The 16,172-nt window shown below is 51.4% G+C and overlaps 1 protein-coding gene across 1 annotated transcript; it reads right to left on the reverse strand.

Annotated features, from left to right (window-relative positions):
- Positions 1-184: 184 nt before the first annotated feature.
- On the reverse strand, positions 185-14,973 carry ELOA (elongin A). Its single transcript, XM_030964523.1, has 11 exons — positions 14,833-14,973; positions 9,856-9,912; positions 9,123-9,241; positions 7,119-8,325; positions 6,230-6,344; positions 5,730-5,885; positions 5,268-5,365; positions 4,440-4,620; positions 3,909-4,020; positions 3,508-3,659; positions 185-2,996 (listed from the first exon to the last, which is right to left on the reverse strand). Exons 1-11 carry the CDS (start codon positions 14,902-14,904, stop codon positions 2,935-2,937), a joined length of 2,331 nt encoding a protein of 776 aa, XP_030820383.1. The 5' UTR covers positions 14,905-14,973; the 3' UTR covers positions 185-2,934.
- Between the last annotated feature and the right edge of the window lie 1,199 nt (positions 14,974-16,172).

Here is a 16,172-nt window from a genome sequence, read left to right on the forward strand (position 1 = left end):
ATTATCCGCGGGGATCATTCCAAACAGCGCAGGAACGGGAGCAGCACCCCCACTGGGCTACCGGAGCGGGATACCGGGAGTGGCATACCGGAGCATCACCCTCCGAGGAGCCACAGAGTTTCCCCATGGTGTGTTTAACATTCGTTGTCAGTGTCAGGAAAGAACGAGCAGGCACAGTCCAGTGTTCAGCTTTTATTGAGACATGATTCTCCTCTTTTTTCATATAACTTATCTAATTAAAATATTCATCTTAGTTACCACAAAAAAAGGAACATAGAAAATTGTATATATACACAGTTTGGGACCAAAATACAAATACGAGTCCGAGTCACTCCCCCTCCTCCTCCTCCTGCCCTTACTCATCCTGTATGGGGTGGGAGGAAGAGGCAGCTCTGCTCCACCTTCAGCGTGTGGAGGAGCACAGAACAACCGCACAGTGTCACAGCCCGAGCCCGGGAAGGAGCACTTTGATCCCAGACTTTGCCTAGAGTGTCCCCCAGGGAAATACCCCTGCTCTGCTCCCAGCTCAGGGCCGGTGCCCGCCCCTCCCCAGGCTGGATTTAGTGCCCGAGCCAAAGGAAGGGAAGGGCGAGGGGTTGGCATCGCCCCCGTGAGAGCAGAGCGGCACCAGTGTCACCTCCCTGCAGTGCCACAAACAACACGGACACAGCTGGCAAAGCCTGGAGCAAAGGGGGAGCTCTGAGAGGGAAAGAAGAGCAATGCTTGGGCCATACTCACAGCTGAGTGTGGAGCTGTGAGATCAATTAATCGGCAGTTTAGCAGTGCCCAGAATTGTTCTCGGGCATTGTCCAGATCCTTTGCTCAAAGTTCCATCGTGTCTGAACAACACCAGGCTCTGCTTCCCTCCCCTCTGCCCCCACCCCGAGTACAGAGGAGAAATAAACAGTAGCACAACGGTCAGTAGAAGAGAATATATTGTTATCTAATTAAAAATACAGCGAAATTAAATACAGCAAAACCACGGGAGAGTAAGGAGCCATTATCTTACAGCACAACACACACTGAAATGCTGCACGGGAACATTAAAGCATCTGGGACTGTAACAAACTTACAGCACATGAGAGTCTGAGAACATTTTTCCAAGAATTCCAAACTAAACAAAGAACAGACCAAATAAACAGGAGACAGGTGTTCAGAATGGTTTTAAAGAAAGACGTGTCTTCTTAAAGGAGGTGAAAAAAAAAAAAGGAAAGAAACAAACAACCCAACAGAAACCAGAAGCAAAACAGGGATTTTTCTAGAGCCCTCCAGGGAGGACCCTTCACAGCAAGGTTTCCCCCGGTCAGTGCACACAGACATTGGGATTTGGCAGCCACGGAAAGCCAGCAGCAGAGCTTCTCAGGAGCTGCCAACAACAACAGCATCCACCACCAGCATCTTTTCCACCCAGACAGCAAAGTCCTAGGGCAGCAAATATGGCTTGGAACAGGAGAATCCCTCCCCGACCCAGTCGGACCCCAGAGCCCTCCCAGAGAGGTCTGGGGTCTCCCCAGCCCCATCCTGTGCTTGCAGCACCCCTGGGGTTCCCTTTGGGGCAGACAAAGCACAAGCAGAAACCTTCCCCAGACACACCCCACAAGCAGAAACCTTCCCAGCAGCACAAACTGTGTCCAGCCCTGGTGAGCCCAGCTGCCATCCCCACATCCCCAGCAGGGCTCTGACCTCTGCAGGAGCTCCAGGGCACCCCCTGACACCCCCATCCAGCCCCTTCTCCTTCCTGAGCTCCAGCTCCTCACACAGCAGGCACAAGGGAGCCTCTGGAATTCCTGCTCTGAAGGACACACACGTGTTACAACAGCCACATTCCCTTGCTCACTTCCCTCCAACCTCATTCAAGTTTCAGGTTCAAAGACCAAAATCCTTGGATTTTTCCAAAGAAGGGACAGAGCAAAACGTACAGGGAAAAGACTTTAGGATTTAGGCACCAGCTTCCCAACTGGAAATAAATCCTTTGCAACTCCACGCAGAAAACAAGACAGAAGAATTCCTTCCTTCTTCCACTAAAAGAGGCAAACAATGCCTTCACTGGTATTTAAAAACTGGTTTCCATTGCAAAGTCCCCTATCTCTCTCCAGATAAAAAGTTAAAATCTGACTTGATGCACAGTAAAAGTTCTCCCAAATCCCTGGCAGTTTCATTCCCAGTAGCCAGCAGAAGACAACAGCAGCAGAGGAAATGTCCCCAAAGGCTCTTGGCATCCCTGCAGGACCACAAAAGCACCTGTACAGGATCTACAGCAACAGCACAGAGAGGGTCAAGAGCTCAGATTTTATTGACACACACGAGCAGGGAGCAAAGCCTCAGGGCTGGATGCACTTGCCAAAGGACTGGCAAGGGACTGGGCCACTGGTCCTGCCTGTCCCAGAGTCTCCAGGTGAGACTTTGGGCCCAGCAGGTGACAGGAAAGGCTCCTGTGACACCCAGTGTCCCCTCAGATGGATTCCAGCTCGAGTCACCAAGGCTGACCCCAGGGCTGGGTTGGGAGGGGACGGACTACTGGGAGCAACATAAATAATGCAACAGGGTAGAGGGGCAAAATATTAATTAAAACCATTTTATAATTTATTAAGAGGTTAAATAATTGTAAATAAGTCTCTGGATCTTCCATTCTCAGCAGGTGCCAAGATTTCACATTTTCCTGTGTCAGGAGATTCTGTACACCCTTCTTTCGAGGGATGACAAAGCCAGAAACAGAATGTTGGGGACAGGGGGTAAAAGAGGGGGGCTTGACACTGAGAAAGGGACCAGAATAAAAGATAAAATACTGTGCCGTCATCTTGTGCAGATCAAAGCTTCTCCCAGCAGCTGCAGCCTCCAAAGAGTTCAAAGATAAGGAAGGGCTGTTTGGGTGCCTTCTCCCCCTCCAGTGCCACTCCTCCCCAAGAGAGAAAGGCCCAGCTCAGCACTGCAAACTTATCTCCGAGAGAACCTGTTTTTGAAAGCTTTGATAGTCTTTGCCATCATTGGTGCAATTTCTGCAAAAGAAAAAGAAAAACAAACCACCACTGAATCAAACAAAAAAGCCCCCACATGAAAGGAAAAGTGATAGAAGAGCTGAGAGCAATTGGAAGCTGCAGCCCTGGCAGACAGGAGTGTTTGAGCAGGGCCCATCAGAGTTTTTAGGTCACAGGCTGAGGAGAAGGCACTGCTTTCTGCACTGCACCAACACTGATCCCTGGTTAAACCTTCCTGAGAGAGCTGCACTCCAGTTCCAGACAGCTGGACAGACACAGGGCAGCAGGAGGACAGACAGAGGTTCTGCCTCACTGGTACCATCAGGACAGGCTGATCCAGTCAGCTCTGAGTGGGTGAATCAAATATTTCCCTTTGCTGTTCCTCATGCAACAAGTCAGAACAGAGAGAGAGAGAGGAGAGACACCAACACCAACCCTCCTGCACAGCCTGAATTCCTCCCCCAGCAGAAGCAGCTGTTTGTGCAGGAGAAGCTCTAAGAGGCCACAGGGGTGTGCTGCAGGCTGTACTTACTCTTCACAGGGGGTTTCCTGGGGTCGTAGGAGGAGAAGGTGCTCCCTGAAGACGGGACCGAGTGGGCACTGCTGGTGCTGGGCCCATCGTAGGACTGCTCGTCACTGGCCCGAGCGTGGCTTTTGCTGGGTGTGTACAGGACTGGTTTTATTCTGGAACAGACACAGGACAGGCATTGCCATAAAGGATTCTCCGTGCTTTGAGGCAATTCTACAGACACCAGGTAGATTTGTAACAGCAGCAGGGCTGATACAAGGTGGAACCAGCCGTGACGCGGATATCTGCACTTCCCTGGTGATTACAGTTACAAGTTTCCCTGCAAAAGGAGCTTCCAGACACACAGTATCCTCTCCTCAGCTTCAGGGGGCCCTGAGCAGCAAGTGCTACAGAGAAACACTCACTTGGTCTTCTCAGGCAGAAGAGGGCCTCCAGTTCCAAACTTCTCCTGTCTCCTCCGAACGTCCCGAGGGGGCTTTGCTGCAGAGTTCACAAATGCCATCTTGGCCACTCTCCCTGCAAGAGGCCAGAGGGAAATATCACTTACATCCAGCTGGCTACAAAGGAGGCTCCTCACTGCTTGTCTAACTACTGATACTTCATCCAGTCCATCCATTCCAAAGAAATAGTGACAATCTCCTTCCTAAGGTCTGGACCTCTCACAGTGAGAAATGAGACTGATCAGCTCAGCAGTTCTCATTATGTTCACCCAAAAACCAGAAATGTTTCCCCCCACCCTGGTTCTTTTCCATGCCAGCATGGAGAAGGCACATGGAACAGGAGCCCGCTCATCATTGCTGTAAAATATTGAGCTGCATCAACATAATCAAGGATGAAATCAAGACACTGCTGAACCACAAAGCAAAGGAGCACACAAAGCTAAGCAGCTCCTAAACTGGACTGGAGTTAACCCAGACGGGCTCCCCCAGCCCCACCTTTGGGTTTGTTGGCGTGGGCAGAGCCGATGTTGCGTGCCAGCATGAGCAGGCGCTGCTCTCGCGCGTCGTGCAGCCGCAGGTACATCTCCCGCCACGACTCGAACTCCTCGGGCTTCTCGTTCTTGAAGTCTCGCAGGCAGTGGTTGTGCCACAGCTGATCCGTGTCCTCCACCAGCACCTGAAGCAAACCCACACAGAGCTGGGATCCCTCCTGACTCCTCCTTTCCCTCAGCACCAGCTCAGTGCTGGTGGAATTCCAGCAGGGCCCGTGCGCTGCAATGTAGGAATGTGTTCTCTGACAAAGCTATCTTTTGTCTCCTTAAAAAGTAAAAAGCTCAGAAGTTTTTCTCTTTGGTTAGGTAAAAAGACACCTCACAGGACTTGGGGGACTTCACCTCAAACTTAAGGATAGCCAATTGGACAGGAGCCAAAAAGTCCTGCCTGAGCAATTTACTAGAAAAAGAAGAGAACAAAGAAACTAATTGCTTTGTGAGGTGTTTTACCAAGAGCAAGAACCTCTTGCACCTGGCTCAGTTTTTCTCTGTAAAGAGTTTTGTTATTTTGCCTTTTATTAAAACTTTTCTGTTTCCAACACTATCACAGAAACCATCCTGCTGATCTTATGCCTTCTAAGGTAGCTGAGCTATCTTAGATGCAATATAAATCTCCAAGAGCTTATGAGACCTAGCTCAAGGAAACCCATTTATCACTGCAATGCCAGGAACTCAGAATTAGCAAAAGCCACCTCTTGCAATGAAAAGAGCAATGAAAGGTCTCACAGGTGTGAGCCCTGCACATCACATCCCTTGTCCCAGGCCAACTCACATGGTTACATTCCTCGATGCGATACAGCTGCTCCGGGGTGCACCTCTCCAACACCGGCTCCAGCACGGAGAAAGGGACACCACCCACTTCATAGATTGCTAGAGAGAAGCAAGAAGCACAGGGTATTAATTATCCTGCTCCTTCCTTGCCAAGGAAAGGGCTTGACACCTTGAAACACGGTGAAAAAACTGCAATGTTGCACAACACCATTCAGGATGAGGGGAGGAGAAAGGAACCTCAGGCACTAATATCTCCGAGTTGAGAAATATTTGTGCAAGCTCAATTTCCCATAATTTCCAGTGCTTAAGCACTGCTTGAAACCATTCTAGGTGCTGATCCCTGCAGCACCTGGGCTTCCAGTGGGATTTAGCTCACATTTGTGACAAGGGGGAACTGCTGGGTCTGTACCAAGTTGCCAAAATTTCAGTTCATAGTGACTCAGAGACAAGGACAGGTACTTACAGTCGATGTTGTTACTGAGGACCCTGATACACTGCTGGTACAGGGACATCATCTTTGGGAGGTAGGCAGTTTTGGAGCCAGAGTACACCTGCATTTTGGAATTTAACCGGCGGCCTGTGAAACCAGCTTCGCTCTCCTCCACTGGCGAGGACACAGCTGTGGAGGGAAATCATTGCAGTGAGGAGGGGACAGAGAAAAGGAAGAGCCTGTCCTGATAAATGGCACAGGAGTCGCAAATTGGAGTCACCCAGAAGTGACCTAAAGGGCAAAGTCTTCTCCAAGAGGCCTGCAGAGCAAATTGAGGAAGGGCAAGCCCAAAGCCTGAGCCCCAAAGAAGCATCAGTGAAGGATTTTTCTCATTTCCCATGGAGCACATGGGAAGCAGCTGCTTTTTTATCTGAAACCTCTGCCCTTGGCAGACCCCACCAGAAAGACTTGAACCCACCCCTGCTCTCTGGTCAATCTGGCTCATTCCAAACCCATTTTCCTGCCCAACATACCTTTCCTTTTTGTCTGGGAGCAGGTGATGGACTCGATGGAGGGAAGAGGACGATAATTGGCCTGGATGGGGGGCAGGGGGATGTCTGGTAATGTTGGAACCACATCTAAAATTATCTGGAAGGAGAGGATGGACATGGAATAAGACAGGAATACAGCAGAATGTGACATCCCACCAGGGTACAAACAGCACTGAACTGTGGGGGTTTTTGCATATTTTGAATAAACTACTCAATGCTGCACCAGGGAACAACCTCAGGGGGTGGCTGCCAATAGGAAGAAGCTGAAATTTGGGATCTGGATCATTCAGGACCATCCAAAAAGAGCCATCCATGTTTTTAATCTATTCAGGACAAGCAGAAGCATTTCCTTGATCTCAAACACTCATTTACCAATTCTGGCTCTTCTCCTCTTCCTGAAAAAAACTTTGCACTGGTGGAGGAGAAGGGAACCTCAGAAACTGAGGGAAACTGAAAACTTTGATATGGAGTTTTATGAAGCACTTACTAGAATGAGTGGCAAAGCAGGATTTGTAAGTTAAACCTTATAAAAACCACTTTGTGAAGAGCCAAGTGTTTCAAAGTTGAGTAAAAAGATGAAACAGTAAAGATTTTACATATTAGTTCCTATTTATACACCAAACCCTGGCACCCATGTGACAAAGGATCTGCACAGAAATATTGCTCATTTTCCAGGCTTTCACAAAAGGTTTGTCTTCTGGAAGGAACTGCCTTGTACCACCAGTTCTCACATTTCTGGCCACTAAAAAACGTCAATTTTAGGGAAGCATAAATACTTGAGAGAGGAGACATGAGAACCTCTTTATCAGGAGATGCACTGCAAACTGGGCTGGATTCTAAGCTCACATCCACAGATACTGTGCTTTCTTACCCTCTTTGGTTTAGGAGGCTCTGGGGTTTTCTTCTCTGCCTTTTTCTCACTTGTTCTCTTGTGGCTTGGACTTTTCTGACTGGAGCTGGAGCTGTTGGTAGTGGCTTTGGATCCGTTCTGTTTGCTGTGCCCTCGGTCTTTGTCCCCAGCTGACCCAGCTGAAGGTTTGACCACTTTCTTTTTCTTTTTCTGGGGCTGGTCATAGCTGAGATATGACTCAAATGACATTGTAGGTTGTTCAAACTCATCCTCTGCTTCCCCCTCCCCAGAATTTGAGGAAAAACCCACTGATTTTTTGTCCACATCGGAGATTTTGCGCTTCCCCTCCGAAGACTTCAAGCTCCCAGAACCCCCCTTTTCCTTGATCCTATTGCCTGAGTCACTCTCAGCTTTCCGTTTCTCTGAGTTAGAGCTCTCCAGGCTCTGCTTGGACTTTTCCAATTTGCTCTTCTCAGAGTCCCGATGCTTTTGCTTCTTGACATGGTTCTCCAAAGATTCCTCCGAATGCGGCAACGAGTGCGACTTCTCCTTCCTGGAGGCGCCGCTTTCCCGATTCTTCTCCTTTTTGCTGCCCTCTGACGTCCTCTGCTTCTCCTTGCTGGCTGCTGCCACGGGGGATTCTCGGAGCTGCTCTTTAAAGGAAGCCTTGTGCAACCTCTCAGGGCTGAAGGCAGAGCTCCTGTCATCCCCTCTGCCATCGAGTCGCTGCTTCTTGTGCGAGGATTTGTGCTCTTTGCTCCGACTCGCGTTCCCTTTGTCGCAGAAATCGCCGCGCTCCCGGCCTGCCCCGAGCTTCTCCTGGAAGCTGTGCCCTTTACTGGCTTTCCTAGGGAATAGTGCTGGTTCTTCCTGCTCCTCAGAGGCGTAAGGGTCCGTGTCCACATCCTGAGGGCTCTCACTGGGCTCAGGTGACACAGCTTGCCCACAGTCCGAGTACTCCTGGTCTGAAGAGAGCACCGGGGAGGATCTGCCCCAACCCTTCCCCTGGTGGCTGCTATAGCTGTAAGTCTCATAGGCTCTCTCAGGCCTAGGATATCTTTTGGACTTCTTTTCCCTATGATCTGGGCTATAGGACTGGCTGCAAGAAGGCTGGAAGGGTTCTGAGTATTCCTGATCAGCCTCCTCATCCTCTCTGAGGGAGGATTCCTGATGCCTTTTGCTCGAGCTGCTCCTCTCGTAGTCACGGTCTTCAGAGTCCAGGTTATTTCTGAAAGGAGAAGGAATCAAAAAGAGTGAGATTAATACTGCCCAACATGAATGAAAAGAGCCATTTCCTGGACTGGAACACCCCTCATGGAAGACCAAGGTTGTATTTGGTAGCTTTGTGGCAAAAATCCCACTAAATCTCTAAGGAACAGCAACAATCAGGGATTTAAAAATTGCATTTGTAGTGCAAGAAATGCATTTTTATCAGAACTAGAGACAGAACCTTGTCTGTGCCTACACACTCCTGGCTGTGTGATGCTATGGGAAATGTCCCCCAGTTCCCCAGTTCAACACATAGGAATACCACTCCTTTAAATTCCCATTAATAACTGGCTTTTATCACTCAAATCTATTTGATCTCTGCTGGGTTCAACACAGCTTTGTTACTGCCACATGCCTGCTAGCAATAACTTCCAGTTTCCATAGGATTCTGGCTCATGAAAGCATTCTTTCAATTTACTTGGGCCTAGAACTTCCTGCCTTCAGAATCATAAAATGGGAAGCAAGCAGATTGCATCTTCTGCTTTATTAAGGGCACTTTTTTTGGAATCTCCTATTAATCTCTTCATCAAACTGCAAATTCTTGAAAGTTGGCCCCAGCTTCCACATGAAACTGCAGCTGTCATCATCCCAACACTCCAGAGCCAGCAAGGGCAGGAAGTTTCTGCCAAAACAAGGCAAAACCCCCAGGCAGAGTTCACATATTGGTTTTACAAGTTTTTCCAGAGCCTTGGCCAGAGAGGTTTGAACTACCCACTGAGAAAACATTCCCAAAACTCATCCATGGGGTTCACTCACCGCTCTGCCTCCTGCGCCACCGGCACCAGCTTCTTCCACCTGGCCACCAGGTCCTTGGCAAAGTCTCCCACCAGCTCATGTTTCCTCAGGCTGTTCACAGTCTTCCCAACTCCTGTCTCCTTCAGGAGAGAGCCAGGAATCCATCTTAGCAAAACAGGAATTCTCACCCCTGCTAAACTCCCTAAAGAGTCAGTGAAATCAACACACTCCTTACTGCTGCGAGGGAGAAAGTTCCTTGATCTAACAGCAAAGATATCATTTTTATTATGTTTTCAGCTGCTTTATATCACTCACTACGTGTAAATCAAAGGTTAATTCTACCTTAGACAAACAGTAATTATTTGTATTAATAACCCAAGTCAGTATTTACCATGAGAGCTGGCAAGTTTGAAGACAGAAGCTATTAAAACCTGTAAGGATTAGCACTTCCTCATTTCCTGCTGATTTGTTATTGCTGGGATCTGCTCCAACTCCCTTATCCCAGTCAGGTGTTAAGCTTTTGGGAGAACTGAGCGTGACAAACTGTCCTCCACGGCTTCCCACCTGCCCTGGCATGCTCCTTCCCTGTGCCTGGCACTTGCAGAACCTTATCACAATCACGCCCGTGTCACTGGGCTGGAGCAGGTGGCTGAGACAACACACCCTGTTCCAAGGAAAGCAGCATTTCGTGGAAAACAGCCCTCCCTGACTCCACAGACACGAGGAAAAGCCCCAGAGATTTCACAGCTCTTACCACGAGAATGTCAACTGTGATGGGTAACTCTGACAGCCTCTTCAGACTCTTCAGCAGCTGTGGAGACAAGAGGAGAAGGGTTCAGAGTTGTCACACAGAGCCACAGACGGGGACTGGGGAGGGAGAAAATGCTGCACTGCCTGAGAGCTTAGGAAGATCCAAGTGGCTGACAGCTGCTGTCTCGCTCCAAAAAAGCTCCTGAGAAGCTGAACACGAGGGCCAACTGCAAAAAAATCTCGTCTCTGCCCACAAGAACCCACCAGAAAGTCTTGTAACACACCCAAATATTAACGTTTGCAGCTTCAATCTGGCTTAAAGCACTGGGAACACAAACACACAGCAAGAGGAAGAAAGGACTTGGAAGCCTCTCAGAAGGTGGTGCTGGAATCACATCCCTTGGCAATAAAAAGGGGAAGGAAGATTTCTAGATGCTCTTAAAGACCTAAGAGGGGAACCTGTGTCTCCACTGCTGACAGGCTCTCTTCAATCAGGTGCAAAACCAACACCTGATCCCTTCCACATCCCCTCCCTCTTGCTCCTTTTTTCTCTTTCCTTCAGCAAATACCAGAGAAGTGTTTTTTTCACCACACACCCCAAGCAAGGTTCTGCCAGCATCTTCAGCTGCTCCATGGGACAGGGTGGGACAAGGAGCCCTCTCCAAGGAGGAGCTGGAGGAGTTTGGCAAGAAGAAACAGCCTCAAGCTGAACCAGGGGAGGTTCAGGTTGGACATCGAGAGAAATTTCTTCAAGAAAGGGTGGCCAGGCATGGGAATGGACTGCCCAGGGAGGTGGTGGAGTCACCATCCCTGGAGGTGCTGAAGGATTGACCAGACACGGGGCTCCAGGCTGGCTGGCAAAGTGGGGATCAGCCACAGGTTGGTCCCAATGATCCTGGAGGTCTTTTCCAACCCCAATGATTGTGGGATTCTAAGTGAAGGGGAGGTTCCTGTACCTCTGCCAGCCAGGTGCTTTGGGACAAGGCCTCACCATGATGTCTGTTGGCTCTGTAGCTACAGTACATGGTAGAACACATCTGACAGCACTGTTGCCCCTCACATCATTTCCCACAGCTCAGCTATAGCCACAGTCCAGCCTCATCAGCATTCCCATTATTATAGCCCCTATACAGCCCAGGCTGTGCTCAGCACTCCTATGCTATATGCCATACAAAGGGCTGCTCCTGATCCAGAAGATCTTCTCTTTAAAGCACTGTGCTCGTGCTCAGATCAGCACTGTCAGCCTGAGCTGACACCCAGGCACCCCCACAGCCACCCTGCAAGGACCAGACAGGTTTGCAGGTCTCCTTCCTCTGGAGGGAAATGAGTTCCTTGAGTCTATTTGAGGAGGGTTCTTGCTTTCAGAGAGGAAACACTCCTCGACACCCAGAGAAGGGTTCCACTGACATAAGCAAAACCACAACTTCTGCTCACTAGAAACCACTCCTTTCTATTTAGGACCTAATAACTGTGACAGAAGGTTTCGGTTTTCTTGGTTTAGAAGAGTGAAACACTGATACCAAGAGTGGCTGCTGTTGCCTTGCCAGCAGAGCTGCTCAACAAGTGCACTGGCAACTGAAGCCACCAAAGCAAAGGCAGCAGAGACAAAGCCCAACTCTGCTGCCTCTCCTCAGACTGCCTGACACAGTTCAGGGGTCAGGATCCCTCTGGGAAGGCCAAAATCCTTCAGGGATTTGTAATAAAGGAGTTGGAGCTTGTGTGCACAAAGGGGACAGGAAGGGAAAGAAGGATGGATTTTTGTACTAGATAGAAAAAGGGTAAACCAGGAAAATATTAAAGCAACAGCATCTCTGTGAGTAATTAAATTCATAGAAAAGTTTCTTCAGAGCTTACGAAACCCCACTGAGAGAGTAAGAACCAAAGGAGAACTGGTTCTGGTATCCCTAAATACTTTCTAGCTACACCCCACTGCAGCATCTCCCACAGTTCTGTTTGCTCTTTAGTTATTTGCTGCCTTCAGGGCTGAATTCCAGGAAAAGAAGTGCTGCTCTCAATGGGAATGCTGTTCTCAGTGTGGTTGGAGACCAGGGGAGCCACACACTTGATCCAGAACACGTCTCACCAGGAGCTGAGTTATTCCACAGCCACTGCAGTTGGTTCCTCCGTGGTCCTTGTGCATGAGATGCACCAAGTGAGACAACTTTGATGCAGTGAGGCTTAAAAAGTCATACTAAACTTTATTTCCTTTGGAAACAAGCTGATGGAATTCATCCCACTGAGGCTTACAGGGACATCAGGAGGAATTTTGGGCAACAGGAGGAATTTCTTCACAGAAAGGTGGTCAGACATTGGAGGGAGGTGGTGGAGTCTTCATCCCTGGATGTGTTCAAGAAACAACTCAGTGTGGAACTCAGTTGATATGGAAGGGTTCAATCAAAGGCTGGATTCAATCCTAGAGGTCTTTTCCAACCTGTAACAATCCTGGGGTTCTAAATCTGGCAGCTCATCTTGGAAATAACCAAGATCATACAAATCCTGCGAGGAAAAGGCGACCAGGTGGGAGACAGAAAACACCAGGCTTGAGTCTTGTGAGACACACACGACAAAGCTCTTCTAAAACACCCCAGAACAGGGCAGGGCTTCAGTCAATCAAGACACAACCCATAAAACTGAGCTCCAGCTCCAATCAGATCCTGTTGAACATGGGTGGATCGTTTTCTTTCCCTGAACGAAGGCAGCCAGACCGTTACGACACTACAAACACACACGAATATCAAATTGCTCCAGCACAGCCTGGCCTCCATGAAGATGCTCTTGCTCATCTTTTCCTTCTCTTCTTTCTTCCCATAGCCCTGGAGCAGAACTTGTACCTCCTCTGCTGGAAAAAAAGGACATTTTCCAAACCATGGCAGCACCGTCCAAGATTTCACTCGCACTGTTCCATGCCAGCAGCCAAATTTTTACTCAAAACCAGGAATAACAACACTTTACACCTTTCAGCAAGGCAGTGAGTTATGCATGATACTGGGCAAATATTATTCTTTCACATTCCTGATAAAATATTTTGAAGGGACCAGGCAAGAAAAGTGAGGACTGGAAATGGTGTAAGGGTGGGCAGCACCCAGGGATGCTGTGGGTTTGTCCTGCTGATGGGGTAAAATTTCTTCAACAGGAAGGTCCTCACAAGATCCATCAAGACAATGCAACGGCAACGAAATTCAGGCTTTAAACCACTAATGCTTCCGAGGATATGGTTGGAAAAGTATCAGAAGTAAAGAATATAGGTCACAGGGCCTTTCTGCTGGGGAAGAAAAGAGCTTTTCAAGTCATTACCCTGCTTTACCTCCTCTGCCTGCCCTTGCAAAACCGCCCAGGATCAACAGAGCAAGAAACGACTTCACACCACGAGGTCACTGCAGAAAGAGTCGGGCTGTGCAAACGCTGCCCAGGGCTTGCAGTGCTCCAGAAACACACCAGCACTTCTTGCCCTGAGCTCACACAAGGGGCTGGGAACAGCAGAGCTAATTCTCCGTGCACAGAGTGCTGAAACAATATTACAAGTCTTGCCCATGATCTCAGGAAGTTCAGACCCCCTGGATCTGCCTCCTCGGAAGTCCCTCAGCTCCGTTTGGGGCTCCACCAGTTAAACCCCGCTCTGAGAGGGTGAGGAGAGTAACCAGATCGCATTGCATCACCCCCAGCCAGGCTGGAGCTCCTGCAGGGGCTCCCACTTCAAAGGGTCAGCACTCCAGCATCCTCTCCTCCTCCTGGGTGGTGGGAGATCTCGGGAGTTCTGCAGGTGTTTGTTTCGGTGAAACAGAGTCAGCCCAGCACGGAGCAGCTGCACAGCCCTGCCTGCCTCCTCTTTCACCTGAATTACACGAAACGCGAACCCAACGCGTGTGAATACTCCCAGCAGATGCTCCCCCTTTCAAACAGGAGAATGGAGCAACAGCACGCCCGAGTTTCACCAGAATTCCAAATCTCACTAGAAAAACCAGCTCTGGTGCAGGACAGTCGCTGTCACCAGCCGAATGTCACCGAGCACAGCGACCCGAGGCAGGTCGGGGCAGCACCGCAGCTGCTGCGGGCAGAGCATTTTGGCAGCGGGCACATTCCCTCGTGGAGAGGGGCGAGAGGAGCCAAGGGAGTGCCCCAAGGCCAGAGGGATCGGAGGGGACAGGAGGGGGAGCCCCGGCCCCCAGCCCCGCGGCGGTGCCTCCCTGCGTGGGCTCGCAGGCGCCGCGGCTCCGCCACCCAACACGTCACCGGGACACGGCTCTTCCGGAGAGTTCTCCGCTGCCCGGCTGCCCAGCCCGGCCCCGGCCACCCCAAAAGGGATCCCTGCTGCCACTGCCAGGGGACACCCCAAAAGGGAGACCCCAAAAGGGATCCCTGCTGCCACTGCCAGGGGACACCCCAAAAGGGAGACCCCAAAAGGGATCCCTGCTGCCACTGCCAGGGGACACCCCAAAAGGGAGACCCCAAAAGGGATCCCTGCTGCCACTGCCAGGGGACACCCCAAAAGGGAGACCCCAAAAGGGATTCCTGCTCGCCACTGCCAGGGGACACCCCAAAAGGGAGACCCCAAAAGGGATCCCTGCTGCCACTGCCAGGGGACACCCCAAAAGGGAGACCCCAAAAGGGATTCCTGCTCGCCACTGCCACGGGACACCCCAAAAGGGACCCCTGCCTGCCACTGTCGCGGGAGGACCTGCCACGGGACCCCTGCCACCACCCCAAGGCTGCCACGGGAGGACCCTAAAAAGGGACGTCCGCCCACCATTGCCACGGGGGCACCCCACAAACGACACCGGCCCGCCGCAACGGGACCCCCAGGGCCCGCGAGCCGGGGACGAGCCCCGGGCAGCCCGTACGTCTCAGCCCACGCAGCGCGGCCCCGGCCGGGCACGGAGCTGCCCGCGGGGGAAGCCCCGGCCGAGGGCGGCCCTGCCCCGCGCACTCCCGACCCCCGTCCCCACCGCTGGGACCCCGGCGGGCTGAGGCAGCCCCTCATCACCTTCTTGGGCTCGGCGCTGCCCGCCAGCCGCGCCTGGAGCCGGCCCACAACTTCCAGCACCGACTCCGCCATTTTTACTGCTGGAGAGCCGGCGGCGGCGGAAGCGGCTTCAGCGGCCGCCGGGCCCACGGCGCTGCCCCGCCGCCGCCGCCATCTTGGCTGCGGGCAGGAAGCGGAAGCGGCGCCGCGCGGCCTCGGCCATGGCGGGTGAGGGCAGAGGGCGGCGGGCGCCATGTTGGGGGCTGGCAGCGGCGCCATCTTGAGTGCTGGCAGCGCCGCGCTGAGGGGAGCGCGGCCCCGCGGCTCTGCCGGCCCTGCCCTCAGGAGGGGCTGCCACAATCCCGGAGGAGCTGCGGTTGGAAGGGACTCTGGAGATCGTCCAGTTCAACCCCCTGTCAGGGCAGGGTCAGCAGGTGGCACAGGGACACGTCCAGGTGGGTTTGGGATGTCCCCACAGAGGGAGACTCCAGGCCTCTGCCACCCTCATGGCAAGTTCTTCCTCAGGTTGGGGTGGAACTCGTTGTGTTTTATTTTATGGCTATTGCTCCTCGTCCTGTCCCTGAATGGAGTTTGGCACCATCCTCTGACAGCTCTTGGGGATATTTTATGGTTTTATGGGGTCTCAGCCTTCCCTTCTCCAGCCTGACCAGGCCCAGCTCCCACAGTCTCTGTTCATTAGAGAGATGCTCCAGTCCTTTAATCATCTTTGTTCCCTCTTTTAAATTCACTCCAGCAGCTCCTCATCTTTATTGACCTGAGGAGCCCAGAACTGAACACTTTTTTTTCCTGACACAATGTCACTTCATACCTATTCCTGTTGCCTCCCAATGGCTGCTTTTCTTTGGGATGGTTGGCAGCTGTCTCAGCTGAGTGTGGACCTGAGCCCAGCCCTTTCCAGTCTCAGTCTGGACCTGAGTCCAGCCCTTTCCAGGTCTCAGTCGGGACCTGAGTCCAGCCCATTCTGTGTCCCTGGGACTCGGTGAGGGTGGCTGGCCTCACAGCACCCCAAAAGGCTGCTGGAAGTGTAGAAGTGATAAGAGCACTCAGCTGGCTGGGAGGAGGATGTTGTATGGGGAAAGTTGAGGCTTTCTGTGCCTCAACCAGCAAATCCTGGTGCTGGGCAGAGCTTCCCCCTGGACAAACCTGTCTGAGAGCAAGGTAAGAGCAGCCCCAGCCTGTGTGTGAGTCACAGAGAGCCAGGACACACCTGGCAGGACCAGCAGAGACCTTGTGTGGGGCTGGGAGCTGCTGAATAATGGAAAATGGGGAAAAAGTCTTTATTGCTTTCTAAAACAGGGCTGGAGGAATTAGCAGCAGCAATGGAGTGCCTGGAGCTGCAG

The sequence above is a fragment of the Camarhynchus parvulus genome, chromosome 23 (genome assembly GCF_901933205.1).
Source record: "Camarhynchus parvulus chromosome 23, STF_HiC, whole genome shotgun sequence".
In the NCBI taxonomy this organism is placed as follows: Eukaryota; Metazoa; Chordata; class Aves; order Passeriformes; family Thraupidae; genus Camarhynchus; species Camarhynchus parvulus.

What these genes read in the sequence shown, in the direction of transcription:
- ELOA (XM_030964523.1), bottom strand. Translation starts at nt 14,904, where the DNA reads ATGGCGGAGTCGGTGCTGGAAGTTGTGGGCCGGCTCCAGGCGCGGCTG. An exon ending in TCACAGTTGACATTCTCGTG is followed by an intron (nt 9,242 to 9,855) that starts GTAAGAGCTGTG and finishes TCTCTCCTGAAG; the next exon opens with GAGACAGGAGTTGGGAAGAC. An exon ending in CTTCTGCCTGAGAAGACCAA is followed by an intron (nt 3,660 to 3,908) that starts GTGAGTGTTTCT and finishes TGTCTGTTCCAG; the next exon opens with AATAAAACCAGTCCTGTACA.